This window comes from Abrus precatorius, unplaced genomic scaffold (genome assembly GCF_003935025.1).
Source record: "Abrus precatorius isolate BTA unplaced genomic scaffold, Abrus_2018 Scaffold6, whole genome shotgun sequence".
Lineage (NCBI taxonomy): Eukaryota > Viridiplantae > Streptophyta > Magnoliopsida > Fabales > Fabaceae > Abrus > Abrus precatorius.
In genome coordinates this window covers 22369807-22384225 of record NW_020874406.1, presented here as the reverse complement: position 1 = coordinate 22384225, position 14419 = coordinate 22369807, and the positions used below count along the sequence as shown (strand labels likewise).

The 14419-nt window shown below is 33.9% G+C and overlaps 2 protein-coding genes across 2 annotated transcripts; both read right to left on the bottom strand.

The window, feature by feature from the left end:
• Positions 1 to 902: 902 nt before the first annotated feature.
• LOC113870401 (piriformospora indica-insensitive protein 2-like) lies at positions 903 to 1986 on the bottom strand. The gene is given in 3 exon segments (XM_027506994.1): positions 903 to 1250; positions 1253 to 1294; positions 1732 to 1986. Coding segments are annotated over 3 exon segments (588 nt in total). The 5' UTR covers positions 1930 to 1986.
• A 1308-nt stretch (positions 1987 to 3294) lies between these two features.
• On the bottom strand, positions 3295 to 12540 carry LOC113868526 (protein CROWDED NUCLEI 3-like). Its single transcript, XM_027504176.1, has 8 exons — positions 12163 to 12540; positions 10748 to 10957; positions 8653 to 8906; positions 8279 to 8549; positions 8071 to 8154; positions 5027 to 7134; positions 3967 to 4177; positions 3295 to 3880 (listed from the first exon to the last, which is right to left on the bottom strand). Exons 1-8 carry the CDS (start codon positions 12445 to 12447, stop codon positions 3683 to 3685), a joined length of 3621 nt encoding a protein of 1206 aa, XP_027359977.1. The 5' UTR covers positions 12448 to 12540; the 3' UTR covers positions 3295 to 3682.
• Between the last annotated feature and the right edge of the window lie 1879 nt (positions 12541 to 14419).

Genomic DNA, 14419 nt, shown 5'->3' with positions numbered 1-14419 from the left:
AAACATGTTAATAATGAGAAGAATTACCAACACTTTAACGTGGATCGTTCTTGGTCAAGAAATAGTGGAGAACAACGGTAAGTTCAATGCTTAAAATAACACTGCCAAAATTCACTGTTGTGTAACAGTACAATTGTAGACAGCTGTGAATACGTGACATGGCATTACTGTTTTTCTTGTTTGAACATCGCAAAGCCATTATTCAGGCACCTGTGACTAATTGAGAATGAGAATGAAACATACGACCTACGCTCAATGCAACTATAACCACAAAAAAAATATAAAACCCAGCTACCCTCTCCCTTAAACGAGAAACTGGGTAGTGATAAATGCGAACTAATTATGTACAAACATTAAATAGATAAATTAAAAGAGCTGAAGTATGTTAAGATGATTACTTCAGGCCAATTATTAAATTGAAGAAACTCTAGCTTACATTAGATTTTTTAAAAAAACAATATAGGTTGCTGTAATATCCCTAAAAAGTCATAGCCCAAATTGCATTCTTCTAGACTGAAGACCTACATTAGGAGCATGGGTAATAAATCCCAAAGAGGCTATGAAATAAAAGCCTAGTTCATTCATATTCCCATTTTTTGTATTAGATTCTACAAATTTGATCTCTCGTTGGATCTCGCCTCCTTATGGAACATGACTTGTTGATATTACTTCATCTGGGTAGCAAAGGCTGGGGTTGTTCCCGGTCCCAAAACGCCTTCACATTTTTCTATTGAACTCCATGAGAATGTAAGCTCTCCTGCAGATTGTTGCCACTAACATAATGTGCATTGTGGCTAAGATCGGTTGATAGTTTTGGTGAAAGGTTGCCTATAAGGTAATTGTCACCAAAACCTAGAAATCTCGATCTCTTAAATTCTGATATAGACTCGGGAATTCCCCTTTCAATCCCATGTTAGAGATCCAAAATGACCAAGTTTTGAAGGCTTTCCTCCTTTAGGATCCTGATATTTCCACATATTGCATCGCTGGACAACCATTTCTTCCGAAGTATACATCTCTAGAAGACTAAAGGTCAACCCACCAGAGAATCTGTTATTTCTAAGGTCCATAAGGGTCAGATTCTTAAGATAAGCAAATTCTTTCAGCAGAATCCCCAAATGGTTATGGCTCACATTAAGCTTCAAAAAGGAAGTTAAGCTTCCAAGTGTCAAAGGTGAAGTCCCAGGTCGCGAATTTCTATCTAAATCTAGTATTAGTAACCCACATAATGCACTTAAAATATCTCATATCAGTGTCCAGTAAAATAGTTTCCAGCTAGAACAAGCCCCTTCAACTTGTTGATGTGATAAGAACCTTAAGAGAATTACACCACAAAAGCTAGCAATTAGAGTTGGAGAGTTCAAAACCTTATAAACCCCACATTAAAATCTTATACTTCTACCAATGTGGGACTCAAGTCTCACACCGTGCAATTAGATCCTAACATCCCACCATGTTTCACAGTCTCAACACTGACACAGGCTAAGTTGTGCACTCGCTCTTTTGACTAGTCCCAGGTGAACACTGCAATGTTGGCATCACTGCCCTTACTGCTTGTTTGCAACTAGGAGATATGGTAGAAGGCTTTGATACCAATTATGAAGAACCTTGAGAGAACCACATCATAAAAGATATATGTTGTAGTTGGAGAGCCCCAAATCTTATAAACCCCACACTAAGATTCCATATTTTCGAAGTGAGACTCAAGTCTAATACCTTGCAATATGTTACTAACATGATGTTGCCAATATCTGGTGGAGTTTCACCTGTTAAACCATTTTTTGATAATACTAGTGACTGAAGAATCTTGAGGACACCAAAACAAGAAGGAACTTTTCCAATGAGACCTGTGTTTGATCTAAATTCAAGTGATTCCAAGCTGCCATCCGGCTTATCCCAGCTTGCATTGGTGATGGTTACCTGATGCATGTGCTTTGATTCAAAGCATTTGAAGGTGCTTGAGCTCAAACAACTGTGGTCTAAATTCCAAAATTTTAGCACAAGTCAAGACAGTTAAAAACCAAAATCCATTAGACAGATAACGAGACCCCTGCAGCAGAAAACAATACTAATTATAGTTAACCAATATTTTAAGATCATAATGTTCTGGAAAATTTCTAACTATTTGGTTGAATTGGAAAGAGTTCTGATTACATGGCTTAAGAGGAAAATAAATTTAGTGGCTATTTACAGCATGTAATATTTTACTAGGACCAGTAGAAGTTAGAAAAAGGAGAGAAATAGCAAGAAACAAAATATTTTCATATTTTGAAAGCTACCATTATCTAGAAGAAACTAAAGAGGAAAATTAGAAAATGGTTTCTGAATTAAGTGTAGGATTGACACAATTAAGCCAAGAGGTTTTCTTTTCATCAGGCAGGTAGTAGAATGCATAGAAATTGAAGTTCATCTCAATTCATTTCTAAAAATTCCAAGTCTCATTTGTGGACAAAATGATTACCCAAATACCTTTGAGGAATTAAAAAATGATAATAGTTCGAAATGACCTCATGTAACAATGATCTCATAACTTTAACCAGAAATAATTCAAAATATCCCACCCTTTTCCATGGCACAGTATAAAGGTAGTTGCTTGGAAATGTTTTCAGTTTGATGTATAGTCATTTAGATGGTTCAAAGGTACCTGAATAGGAGTCCAACTACAAGGATCTTGATAGAGATCAGAGTCATTCCACCAAGCACCAGCCAAGCCTTGAATGGTGGAGCATAAAGCATTCCTCTATGCTTTCTTCATTGCAGCTATGTCAAGTTCTACTCGTCCATAACACCTTGCACTTAGAGAGATGATGAGTAGTAGTGCATGATAACTCCTCATCAGGTTATTTAGTCAAAATAGGATTATCCGGCACTAGAAAAACTCAAAATCAATGAAATAAAATTTGATAAAACAAACACAAAACAGAAGATGCTACTCTAGAGTGCATGATATGACTGATGAATCTCATAGACAATTCACTTCTCATAGAGATAATATTCAATGAATTACAAGAAAAGGGACAGACAGTGAAGAAGGAAGAACAAGAACAAAATGACTTACTTCCTCAACAATGAAGTGCATATCAAGACAAATACCAACATGGGCTACAGAAAACTAGTGATATTTTGATAAAATAAATATAACAGATTCTAGCTTCAACAGGCCCCCATAATTTGTTTTGGCTCTAATATGTATGCAAAATCCGAATAATAACAAAGGAAGGTAATGACTGCTTAGTAGCACAGACCATTCAGCATCAATAATTAAGATGAAATATTCCTGGAGAACCATGGGAAAACTGTAAGATAAAATTTGTATTAGGTTTTTCAGATATAAACTTCAGTTGAGTCACTGCACATGCTCCAAATAATGTTCTGAAACATCATAACAATTGCTTATTTATACTGATAACAATGCAAACGTTAATACTAAAATTGAAAACGTAAGAATGTTCTCCTCTAGTTAATATTTAGAAAACAAATCCACCTTTCTTAAGCAGCTTAATAGAACAGTTATTGAGAACAAAAGCAGCAGCACAATGCTTCTCATCCGCTACTGCTAGTAATAATGCCACAACAAACATGGAAGCTAACCCAAAGTAATATTACATGCCTAATCTCTTGAATAAGGAATAAGGACATTGTATATCTACTTTGATATCCATGATAGATATAACTACTTCCATCATGTTGTGAAAAATCTGAAGATCTTCTTTCCAATGGACACCTCCCCCTCCTCTTCCTCCTCCTCATTATCATTTTCAACTTCATGGCTTGTGCTTCCATCTTCATCTCCATACTCTGGTGTACCATTTTCTTCCACACGATCCAGAGAGTTTATTGCAGCACCATTGTCATCAACAATGTCTCTAGGTACTTCAAACTGTAAAATAAAAAAATGTGTAAATAACAGAATAAAACATCTAAAAATTCAAATAAATCAATGACCAAAACAAGAGGCTGTTTTACCCTAACAGTTCTATCATCTGAGAACTCCACAGTCTTCACTGTTGGAACCTGCACCAGGCAAGTGTTTTGTACATTGTCCTCAGCTACTAGTAATGAAGTTTCAACAATTTCTTCAGGGCTTTTATCCCTCTCCAGTCTACCACCACCTACTTCTTTCTCCACATTGTTTGCTCCTTTTGATAAGTTCTGTGTAGATGAATCTTTGCCTGCACTGCTAAAGGAAAGCAGTGATATCAGAACAATCAAGAAAATTCTTACCACTACACCCAATGCCAACAAACATGAACCATCATGGTGTTTGGTTCTGAATATACTATTACGAGCCACATGCAAGACATTTGCAATAACACCCTTAATATCCTCCCACATAAATTCAAATGGCATTAAACAGTAGCAGAGTATCTCAATTGAGAAATTCAATTTCCTACTTTCATACACAGTAAAATACAATTTATTATTGGGAAATTATCTACCATACTACAGCTGTACATCCATGCAGTCCTCCAGTAGCTGACCCGTAAGGGGAAAAAAATTCATAGCACCTTCAGTCAAGTAAAATTTGTGCTGCTGACCCCAAAATTGCTAAACAAATTAGCTAACCAAGATAGTGTGGCTTCAATTAAGATCTTTTCCATTTCAATAAAACATTCTGAATGATCAACATATCAATGAATCTAAGTCTCCCTAACCTTTGACAATTAGTAAAAGAGAATTTATTTTAATAAACATACTCCAGAGCAGAAACTGCCATAACAACAATTTATTTTAGCATATGAAATTTAGTATGTTTCTGTCCATACATTAAACAATTTTTCTTTATTCCTTTCTTAGTGGGGGAAAGGTGAGGAGGAAAAAATGAAGGATGAGTCTTTTAGTGTGGAAATTGACAAGAACGAATGAATTTATTTCAATTTCAAACATATCATTCCCTTAGAATTAATATAAATCTAAACATCAATACCAAAATATATCAGCTCACACTTCACATCCAAGAGAATTATCCCCGATATGTAAACCAAAAGCAGCATAAGATATAATGTAAAATGTTATCTAAACTTACGTCTTATGCCGTCTAAGATTGTATCGTTTCTCCCCAATAACTTGTGCAGGTGGGGCAGCCATTTGCCTCTTCTTCCTGCGCCCACCAGCTGTAATACTATCTGAGTGTCCTTCACTATCACCAGCATTCTGCTCACTTTCTGTAACTCTAGAAGTTTGTGCACGTTGCCGCTTCCTTCTAGCATTGCCAACGGCTTTCTCGTTATGAATGGAGTCTTCTTGACTGTCTTCTTTGATACAATCAGTATTGAGAGACTGTAACCTCACATTTTTTATTTCCTCTGGGGCTTCTCCAAGGAACTCCTTGGCCTCTTCAACAACAGCCTTCACTGAGCGTGTTCTAGCAATTCCAGATTTGCTTTTTCTACCAGGTCTACGACGACCTTGCCTTGGAACTGACTGCTGAGAATCATCTAGTCCTCCATCCACGAAACTATCTACATGGCTGTGATCCCCTATGGATACAGAGTATTCATCGTTCATGTCTTTAGCAATGTTGTCAGAGGAGAGGAGTGGTGTATGTGAAGAGTGATGTGCTATCTCACCAGCTGGTTGTTGTTCTTCAAGAATAACTCTAGCTCCTTCTATACTAGGAAGAGATGCAGGTCCATCTACTTTTTCTACAGTCACATTCACATCTAACAACGGTGACATCTCAGCCATTTCTGAAGCATTAATAGCATCAGTTCTTTTACTTGGAGACAGATTGAAAATCTTGGATGTGCATTTACGGAGCCAAGACATGGACTTTCTAGATCCAGAATTGTTAAATTCGGAAGCTCCTACATTGTCATTGGAGTTCTTAAGAGGCTTGTCATTCAGAAGAGGGAAGTTAGATGAGGGAATAAATCCTCTTTCCTTATAATCAAGTAATTGAATATCAGATACAACAAAGTCTCTAACAACATCGCCACAGCTTGTGCAACTCCTTAGCTTCTCAATAAGTTCAAGAAAGAGGCTTCTTTCAGCCACAAGGCGTTCACGCTCCCTCTTAACCTTTCGGCTGAGATTCATAAGCATTTCAGAATCTCCATGCATCTCACGTTGGCTTGACTGCAGCTGCTGCTTGTTTGATTCCAGTTCTTTCCTCTCGTTTTCTAACCTATTCCTCTCAGACTTCACTTCTTCCCATTCCTTCTCTGTAACATCCTTCAAGACATTAATATTATCAAGCTCTCTTCGCATCTCCTCCTGAAATTTACTCTCCTGTTCCTGGAAGTCTTTCTCCATTTCTTCCTGTCTTTTCTGGATTTCATTCTCAAGATTTCCTGTCTTTGATTCAAAATCTTGAAGCATTTTTGCCTTTTCATTTTTCACCATTTCAGACAAGATAAGTTTCTCTTGCTTCATTGAATCTCTAAATGATTCCTTCTCCAATTCAAGCTTCTCCAACTCTTTCTTTATATGATTTTGCATTTGTTGTTTCTCTCTTTTCAGCCTTTCTTCTTCACTGTTTTGAAGTTTTATTAAATTTTCTTTCTCCACATCAATATCACGCTGCTTTCTATTAATTTCTGCTCTTTTCTCATCCAATACTTCCCACTCTTTCTCAAACCTCTGTCTTTCTTCCCTCAAGTTTTCAGATTCTTTCAAAAGAAAGTCCTTCTGCAATCTGGTATGCTCTATCTCTTGTTTTAGCTCCAACTGCAAACGAGAATGCTCTGACCTCTCATCTTCAGTAAGCTTCAAATTCTCAGTCTCTTGGCATATTTGCAGCTGCTGCTGAGAAATCTCAGATTTTATCTTACCAAGTTCAGCATTTAAATTCTCCAAGCTCTCTCGATCAGCGAGCAATTGTTGTTTTTCCTTCTCTAATTCTTTCTCTCTGATTTTGATCGTCTTTTCATTCTCCTTTATAGATTTCAACTTAGCTTCAAGCTCCTTATTTTGCTCTTTTATTCTCTCAGCCTTCTTACTCAAGGCCTGCTCTTCTTTTCCAACCTTCTGTTCCCTATGGTTAACTTCAACTTCCCTCTGCTCCAAGGCTTCCTCCTTGCTGCTAAACTCCTCCATAAGGGATTTCCGCTTCTGTTCCATCTCAAGCTCAAACTGCTTCAACTTCAAATCTAGCGTAGCCTTTTGTTCACCCATGAGCTTTTGGATCCCCTCCTATAAGAACCATAGGTTCAACAGTCAGAATGCAATAAAATCATGCAAGTTACTCAAGTCATACAAGTTATGCACACTTTCCTAACAAAGGATATTATATTTTTAAGTCACAGGACTAAGGGCTTATATAGCAATTTTCCGTTTTCAATATCTTTCCCTACTGCCACTAGTGTAAAGTAGTCATTCACAAAGTAAACTTTAAAAAAATAAAATATCATATTGATAATTGATCATAAAAAGTATTCAGTTAAAACTTAAGCAAACGATCCTTTAAACTATCATATGCTAATGTAAACTGCCAAAACCTCAGTGTCTGATCTCTCCCTATCAAGCAAACTTTGTTCTTAAAAGTAGTAAAATCTACTCAGTGGGGAAGTTATTCTAACCTTTCCTTATCCTGTAAAAAACATTAAAAGAACTAAAAATAAGCTGGCAAGCATGTAAACAGGTAGTTATTCAAGTTATTGGAATTCATTAATTTTTATTATTAAATACATAAATAAAAGGAAAATGTCAAGATGATAGAATCAAAGCAATCAGCACTTCTAATATTACAACCGAAGTTTTAACTTCGGGATTAATGTCTGCTTGGGCCAGTGTATGATGCAGACACTAAAAGAAGCCTTGGTCCTAGAAGCATTCATTCCTTCATAATGGAGTTTACCCTATGTTCTTATTAAGAAAATTTCAAAGATCATGTCATCACTCTTTAAATCACAAGATCACTCTCGCAGCTCAATGAGACCAAAAGCTGGTGCATCATGTTTAAAATATTTTATATCTTAATATTTCAAGAAGATGTGTATCTCAATATCACTTTTTATTTCATTTCTGGTCAAAATAGCTTAGCAATTATAAATTGATGTATCAATACAGTAATTCAGTCAAAAAAATTTGCACAACATTTTGCTGTATTGTAAAGTCACTAGGTCTCACCCTTTCTCTAGCACTAAGCTTTACTTCAAGTGCAAGTACATCTTTCTCTTTCATCTCCAGCATGCTCTTAAAGGAATCCACTTTCTGTAACCATAATCACAACACATAAATAACGGAAAGGGTCCATTAAATCAACTAGATGTTTGCATACATAAAGAGAACACAAAAATCAAGAGTTCTAGACATAATTTAAAATCACAAAACACACCTTCTGTTCCACATCTAAATCAGCTACTTTACTTCTTATCTCAGCTTCCTTTTCTTTCAATAAAGAATTAGATGAAATAATTTTCTTCTCCAGTACTTCTAGGTCTCTCTCTTTCTGCTTCAGGTACTTCTCAGATTCAACAGCCTTTTCTTCTCTCTCATCAAGATTTTGCCTACCATCACGTAGCATTTCTTCCCTTTGCTGTAGCTTCCTGTCCCACTCCTTCAAATCTTCCCTTTGTTTGTAGAATGTTGCCTCAAATGATTCTCGACTGTAATGGGATAATACAATTTAATGAATTGACTCACATAGCATAAGAGCTAACATAATACAATGACTAGAAACATCCATAAAATGCAGAGCATTGTTCATACTCAGTAGCTAAAGTCAAACGCTCCTTTTCAAGCATTCTTTCACGAATCTCCACCTCTCGCAATTTCATATCCAGCTCTCCACTTTTTCTGTTTACCTCAGCCAGCTTAGCTTCCGCATCAAGCAGTTTTTTGTTAACCACTGAAGACTTCTCTTCGATTCCGTCAACCATTGCATTTGCTTCAGCTAGCTTTGTATGGGAGGAAGACTTGACTTGGGCATGCTCTTCCTGCATTGCACGCAAAGCTCTCTCAAGCTGCACAATTGATCCATTTCCGCAACATCAGCATAACATGAAAGAACATCTAAACAGACAATCTAAGGCAACAACCCTAACATGAGAGCACTGAAAAATATCCTACAAATTTTGTCATAAAATTGAATTGAACAACATGAAGAGTATAAGGAAAGAGAAAGAAGACAAACTTAAGGCCCACTTGGTTTCAGAAAATTATTTTTGTATTCACTAAAAATTGCAAAATATATAACCTTGTTTTTGTTGTTTTCACCATTTCCCATAAAAATATTTGAAAACAGGAAACCTAGTGAAAACAATGTGGCATTTTCATAATTATTAGTAAAAAAGGAAAAGGAAACGAAAACAGAAAAATTCCACAAACCAAACAGGCCCAAACATTCTTGGACTTTTATTCAACCTCAACTAAGATAGCAAAGGTGAAGATGATGCTAAGATTGGACAAGCCTAGGACAAAGGAGTATAACTATTTTATAAGTAGCTGAATTGATTCTTCTCATGTTTTTTATATTAACAGCTTACTCCAAAACAAAGAATGATAAAAATACCTATACTTGTAGCTGTGTTAAAACTTCATTTATGATAAAATCACTCATGTTGTTGATCCAGCTATTTTTTATAACATTTCCTATACTTGTAGCAGTGTCATAAACTATCATTCTGTCAATAACCTTATTATACAGCATATACACATGATGATCATACTAGTAGCAACATTATACTCATGAAGTCACACTGTTTTACGAGTAGCTAAATTCGTTCTTTTCATGGTTTTGATATTGTTTTTACTTTTTATTGTATTAATATTTCTTTAATTGAAAATTTGTTTGAATGATAAAAATAATCAGATTTATTATCATTTATGATACTATTAAATATTAAAAGCCGACTCCAAAACAAAGAATGACAAGATTTCCTATATCTAAAATTCCTTTATGCTGTCCTCAGTGTACAAGTTTTAAATTTCTGACAAACAATCAACAATACATTGCCAATAATAGATGTCCAGATATATATATTTTCTGTAGAAAGTAGAAACAGCTCTACATGTACCATTCCACAATTGATATACAGTAAAAATTTCAATGACGCAGAAAATATAACCGTTGGCACAATATCCAAACCGCCATCATATACAATGACCACCAGAATAGTTTTATCAAGTGTGTGTGATCTTGAATCAAGATTATATATATTCATGGACTGACAATAACCCTTGGAATGATGATAAATTTCTCTTTTAAGGTAATATAAACATGATATAATCACTCAGACTCAAAAGGGCTCTATACTTTTGTACAAGACAACAGTAAACCAAAGTGTCTATCAGATCTAAATTATATTTGGCAAGTACATAGTCCTGATTCTACTGAATATTATGCCTAACATACAAAAATTTAATAAGATGGTTGGTAATTAAGTAGCATAATATGTTTCACATGTCTCATCAAATCTAAACAATTAAGTAGAAAACACTCCCCCCCCCCAACCCCCTCGGCCCACACACTCACTGCTGTGCATTTCAAGATGATTATAGAGACAGAATGGAATCAATGGATCAGGTCAGCAATTAATTTTTAAAAGATCACAAGTATAACACTGCTACAAGTCTATTAATCATGTATGTATACACTATACAGCATAATGAAGTTCAAAGAAAAGGGAAAAGTGAGCAAGAGGAAATAGTTAAAGCCCAACCTCAGCCCTATATGATCAGCTCTAACAACACTAACTGAAGTAAAAAAAAAAAGAAGACACATCAACAGAACAAAGGAGAAATGTAAGCAAGTACAGAAAAATTTAACACAACCATATACTTGAAGATAGAAACAAGAACATACATCAGCCCCACACTGCCTCTCTGTGTTCAATGCTTTCCTCAAATTTTCCTCTCGCTTCTCAACTTCAGATAATGCAATTAAATGTGCTGACTGTTCTCGTTTCAGAATCTCCTCAGTTTCATCTAGTTCTTGCCTCAGCTGATCAAACTTGGAACACCATTCTTTCTTCTCAATCAACAGGAGGCCCATGTTGTACTGGTAGTCAAAAAGCTATAAAAAAAATGGAAGGAACCAAATAGTTCAACAAGGGTCAATCATTACAGAGATAATAAATGGTTTTCACAAGAACTAGCTATTAGAATAACATTTAAGGAACACAATATTGGGAAATCATGCAACCATAAAATCATTACATAAATTATAATGCAAAGGAGTAAGCAAAGAGTTCGCTTAGTTAGCCACTTAGATATGTTCTTGTATGTTTTTTTTTTTACTTATTTATATTTAGTCCACACAAGCAATACTTGTTTAGCTCTCATTGCAATGTCATTACAAAATCATAGCAAGTGGCTTTTAATGAGTTTGAATCACCATGTTTAGGTGAAATTCATTGAAATTAAGAGTTAGATAGAATCACAGAACCAATGTAAACCTGTCATACCAACAAATGAATCACCTCATTCTTAATGCAGAAAAAATATGCTTCTCAACCTTAAATTTATCATTTGACACCAGCTTTGATCTTCAAATTTATTTTTTTTCTAGAGCAATTTTAGGTGATTTTGCTTTATTTTTGGGCTTCATTTTCACTGTGATATGTTTTTACTAATAATTGCAATAACTTTACCCAAGGATTTGAAAGGCCCGGTTATCATGGAACACCAATACTTACACTGTTTTGTGTGTGTGTGTGTTTTGCTGCCAGCCAATTTGAAACATAGATGCATGGGCCTTGTGTGGTTGTCTCAGCTTTTTTGTTTTCAAAATCTGTTTTGTAAAAGAATTTTAGAAAACAGTTTTTTTTAAAGAAAAAAATGCTCGGCTAAACAATTTGAAAAAAACTGCTTTCTCAACTTCTTCACTCCATTACCTCACCGCTTCATTCTTAAAGAACTGTTTTAGGTTTTGAAAATATATTTTTTTTGTTTTTAGTTTTTAGAAACAGAATCTTTTACAAGTGCCTGCCACTAGAATCAATCATAAGAGTTCTTGTCTCTAAATCATAGCAGCATCAATATCAACATCCAAAAGATTAGTGAGCAACTTCAACTACACATTCAAAATAATCAATTATAAACACCATGCGCCAATTGCCAGCATCCTATTAATCCATAACCTAATTTGCAAAAAACCGTGAAAAACAACCAAATTTACCATTAAAAGCAAAAAAGAGTAGCCATAAACTTGGCATAAACACATCGAATCAATCAAATGAACACTAGAAACGCGAATTGCAAAATCTTCATCTAACTAACCTCTCTTTCGAGCCTCGTGACCTTCTCGACGAGCGCTTCCTGGTCCTTCTTCTGCATCACACCCTCATCCAGCAACCCAACCTCCTTGAACCTCTTCCAGTCCTCAACGTTACCCGCGTCGAACCCCACCGTCACGGCGGTTTCGCTCAGAGAGCCCAAAGGCGGCGGCAGAGGATCGTCGGCGATGGCCTTGCCCTTGGCAGAGATGGAACTCGCAGCGACACCGCCTCGGTTGGGCGTAAACGCCGGCGCGTGGGGCCACGCCTTCCTCTGGGGCGTGAACATGGCAATGGCGATGAGGTTTGCACTCTAACGGCAGCGACAGGTTTTCACAGTCTCAGGTAATGGACGCAGGGTACGAATCAGACTCCGTCATTCACATTTCTCTTTTCATAAATTTTCTTTTAATTTCTTCAAAATTAAACGATGCCGTTTTCACTTTGTAAAGAAATCTTTTAACTTTGATTTTTTTTTTAATTATATCCTTCCATTGAGATTCTATTAAATACAATGAATCAATTTAAAAGTTTAAAAAAACATTAAGGATTTGAATCACTGCTTTAGTCATTCAGTAGGTCTTTAACTGTTTCAAAATTTTATTTAAATCCATGTATTTACATAACTTTAGTGAAATATATATATATATATATATATATATGAAAGGATTTTCTTACACCTATATAAATTTAAAAAACTCTTATATTTTACTATATATATATATAACTAAAAATCTTATATATATATATATATATATATAAAAGATTTTTAGTTATATATATATATATATAGAGTTAAGTACTAAACTAAAAATAATTTAAAAATTAATTACAAACTTATAAAGTATAAAGATTTATTTAAAAATTCTTAAATAATTCATAAATTTATAAATTAATTTTAAGAAAATAATGGATAAATAAGAAAAGTAATTTTAAAAATGTTTTACAACAAAAAGTTTTTAAAATTTATAAAAAAATAAAATAAAATATTTAAAAGATAAAAAGAACATAAAAATTATGACAATAATTAAATATGAACAATATTGACATAAAGAAGAGATCAAACGTAATAATACTATTATTTTAGAAAAATCTTATTATAATAAAAATATATTAGCAGTATAGCATTTTATAATACTATTTAAGTAAAAATTATTAAATTTGTACAGTAATTAATTTAATAATCATATTTATTATAAAATTAAAAAATGACATTAAACATGGAACAAAATCAAATTCTTATAATATTACCATAAATCAGAGACAACTGTAAATGATACAATTAAAGAATAAAAAAAAAAGTCCATAGTAATGTCCTCTGTCATAAAAGCGGTTAGGACTCAGAGAAAGGAAATTAGTGTGTAAGTGTGCTTGGAGCAACGAGGACCATACCAATTACTTGTTTTTTTCACTATTAAACAACAAATTTTTAAAAGATTGTTAAAACCTACTGCACCATGTTTTTCCTAAAGAGAATAATCCTACCTTTAATAGTTGGCAACATGAATTGGGGTATTAGGGAGAGAGAAGTTAGAAAGTAATGAGAAAAAAGTTTGAATGTTGAGAGAGAGTGAAAATAGGGATTTTTTTTAAAATCTACATTTATAAAAATAACTTTTTTTCTAGTTTACATAGAAGTGAAAAGGGAATAGATTTGTTTATTTTATTATTGATACTATTTATATTAGTTTAAAATTGTAAATTTCTTATTAATTATTTTTAATGTAATTTAATTATTTTATTTTTCTTTCTTGTTTATTCACATAAACAAGTAAAAATGTCATTATTTTTAATTCTCTCATATTTAACACATTCAAAATAACATATTTTTTCATCCCATTTTTTATTTTTTTTTTCTCTTATTTCATCCATCATCCAAATAGACCATTTATATGAAACTACAAGGATTATCATTATTAAGGTAAAAAAAGAAAAAAAAAATACTTTCTTTTCTTAAAATATTAGGTTAATTATATTTTTTATCACTTAAAATTAAATTAAGTAAATGACACCCTAACTTAACATAATTTTTTTAAATTATTTTTCTATATTTTAACAATGCTGAACGTTTTACAAAAAAAAAATGTTTCTAAAAAGATAAATTTCTCTTTATTAAAATTAACCTCTAAATAGGGCATATGTTTACTAAAATCAAATGTGGATTATTAGCCCACCATTAAACATGCACAGTGAGGAATGAAACTACTGAATATAGAATATAATGAGAAGCATGAAGGGACTAGACAGAAGTTTAAAATATG

What these genes read in the sequence shown, in the direction of transcription:
- LOC113868526 (XM_027504176.1), bottom strand. Translation starts at nt 12,447, where the DNA reads ATGTTCACGCCCCAGAGGAAGGCGTGGCCCCACGCGCCGGCGTTTACG. An exon ending in TCACGAGGCTCGAAAGAGAG is followed by an intron (nt 10,958 to 12,162) that starts GTTAGTTAGATG and finishes TTTTTTTTATAG; the next exon opens with CTTTTTGACTACCAGTACAA. An exon ending in AGAGGCAGTGTGGGGCTGAT is followed by an intron (nt 8,907 to 10,747) that starts GTATGTTCTTGT and finishes TCAATTGTGCAG; the next exon opens with CTTGAGAGAGCTTTGCGTGC.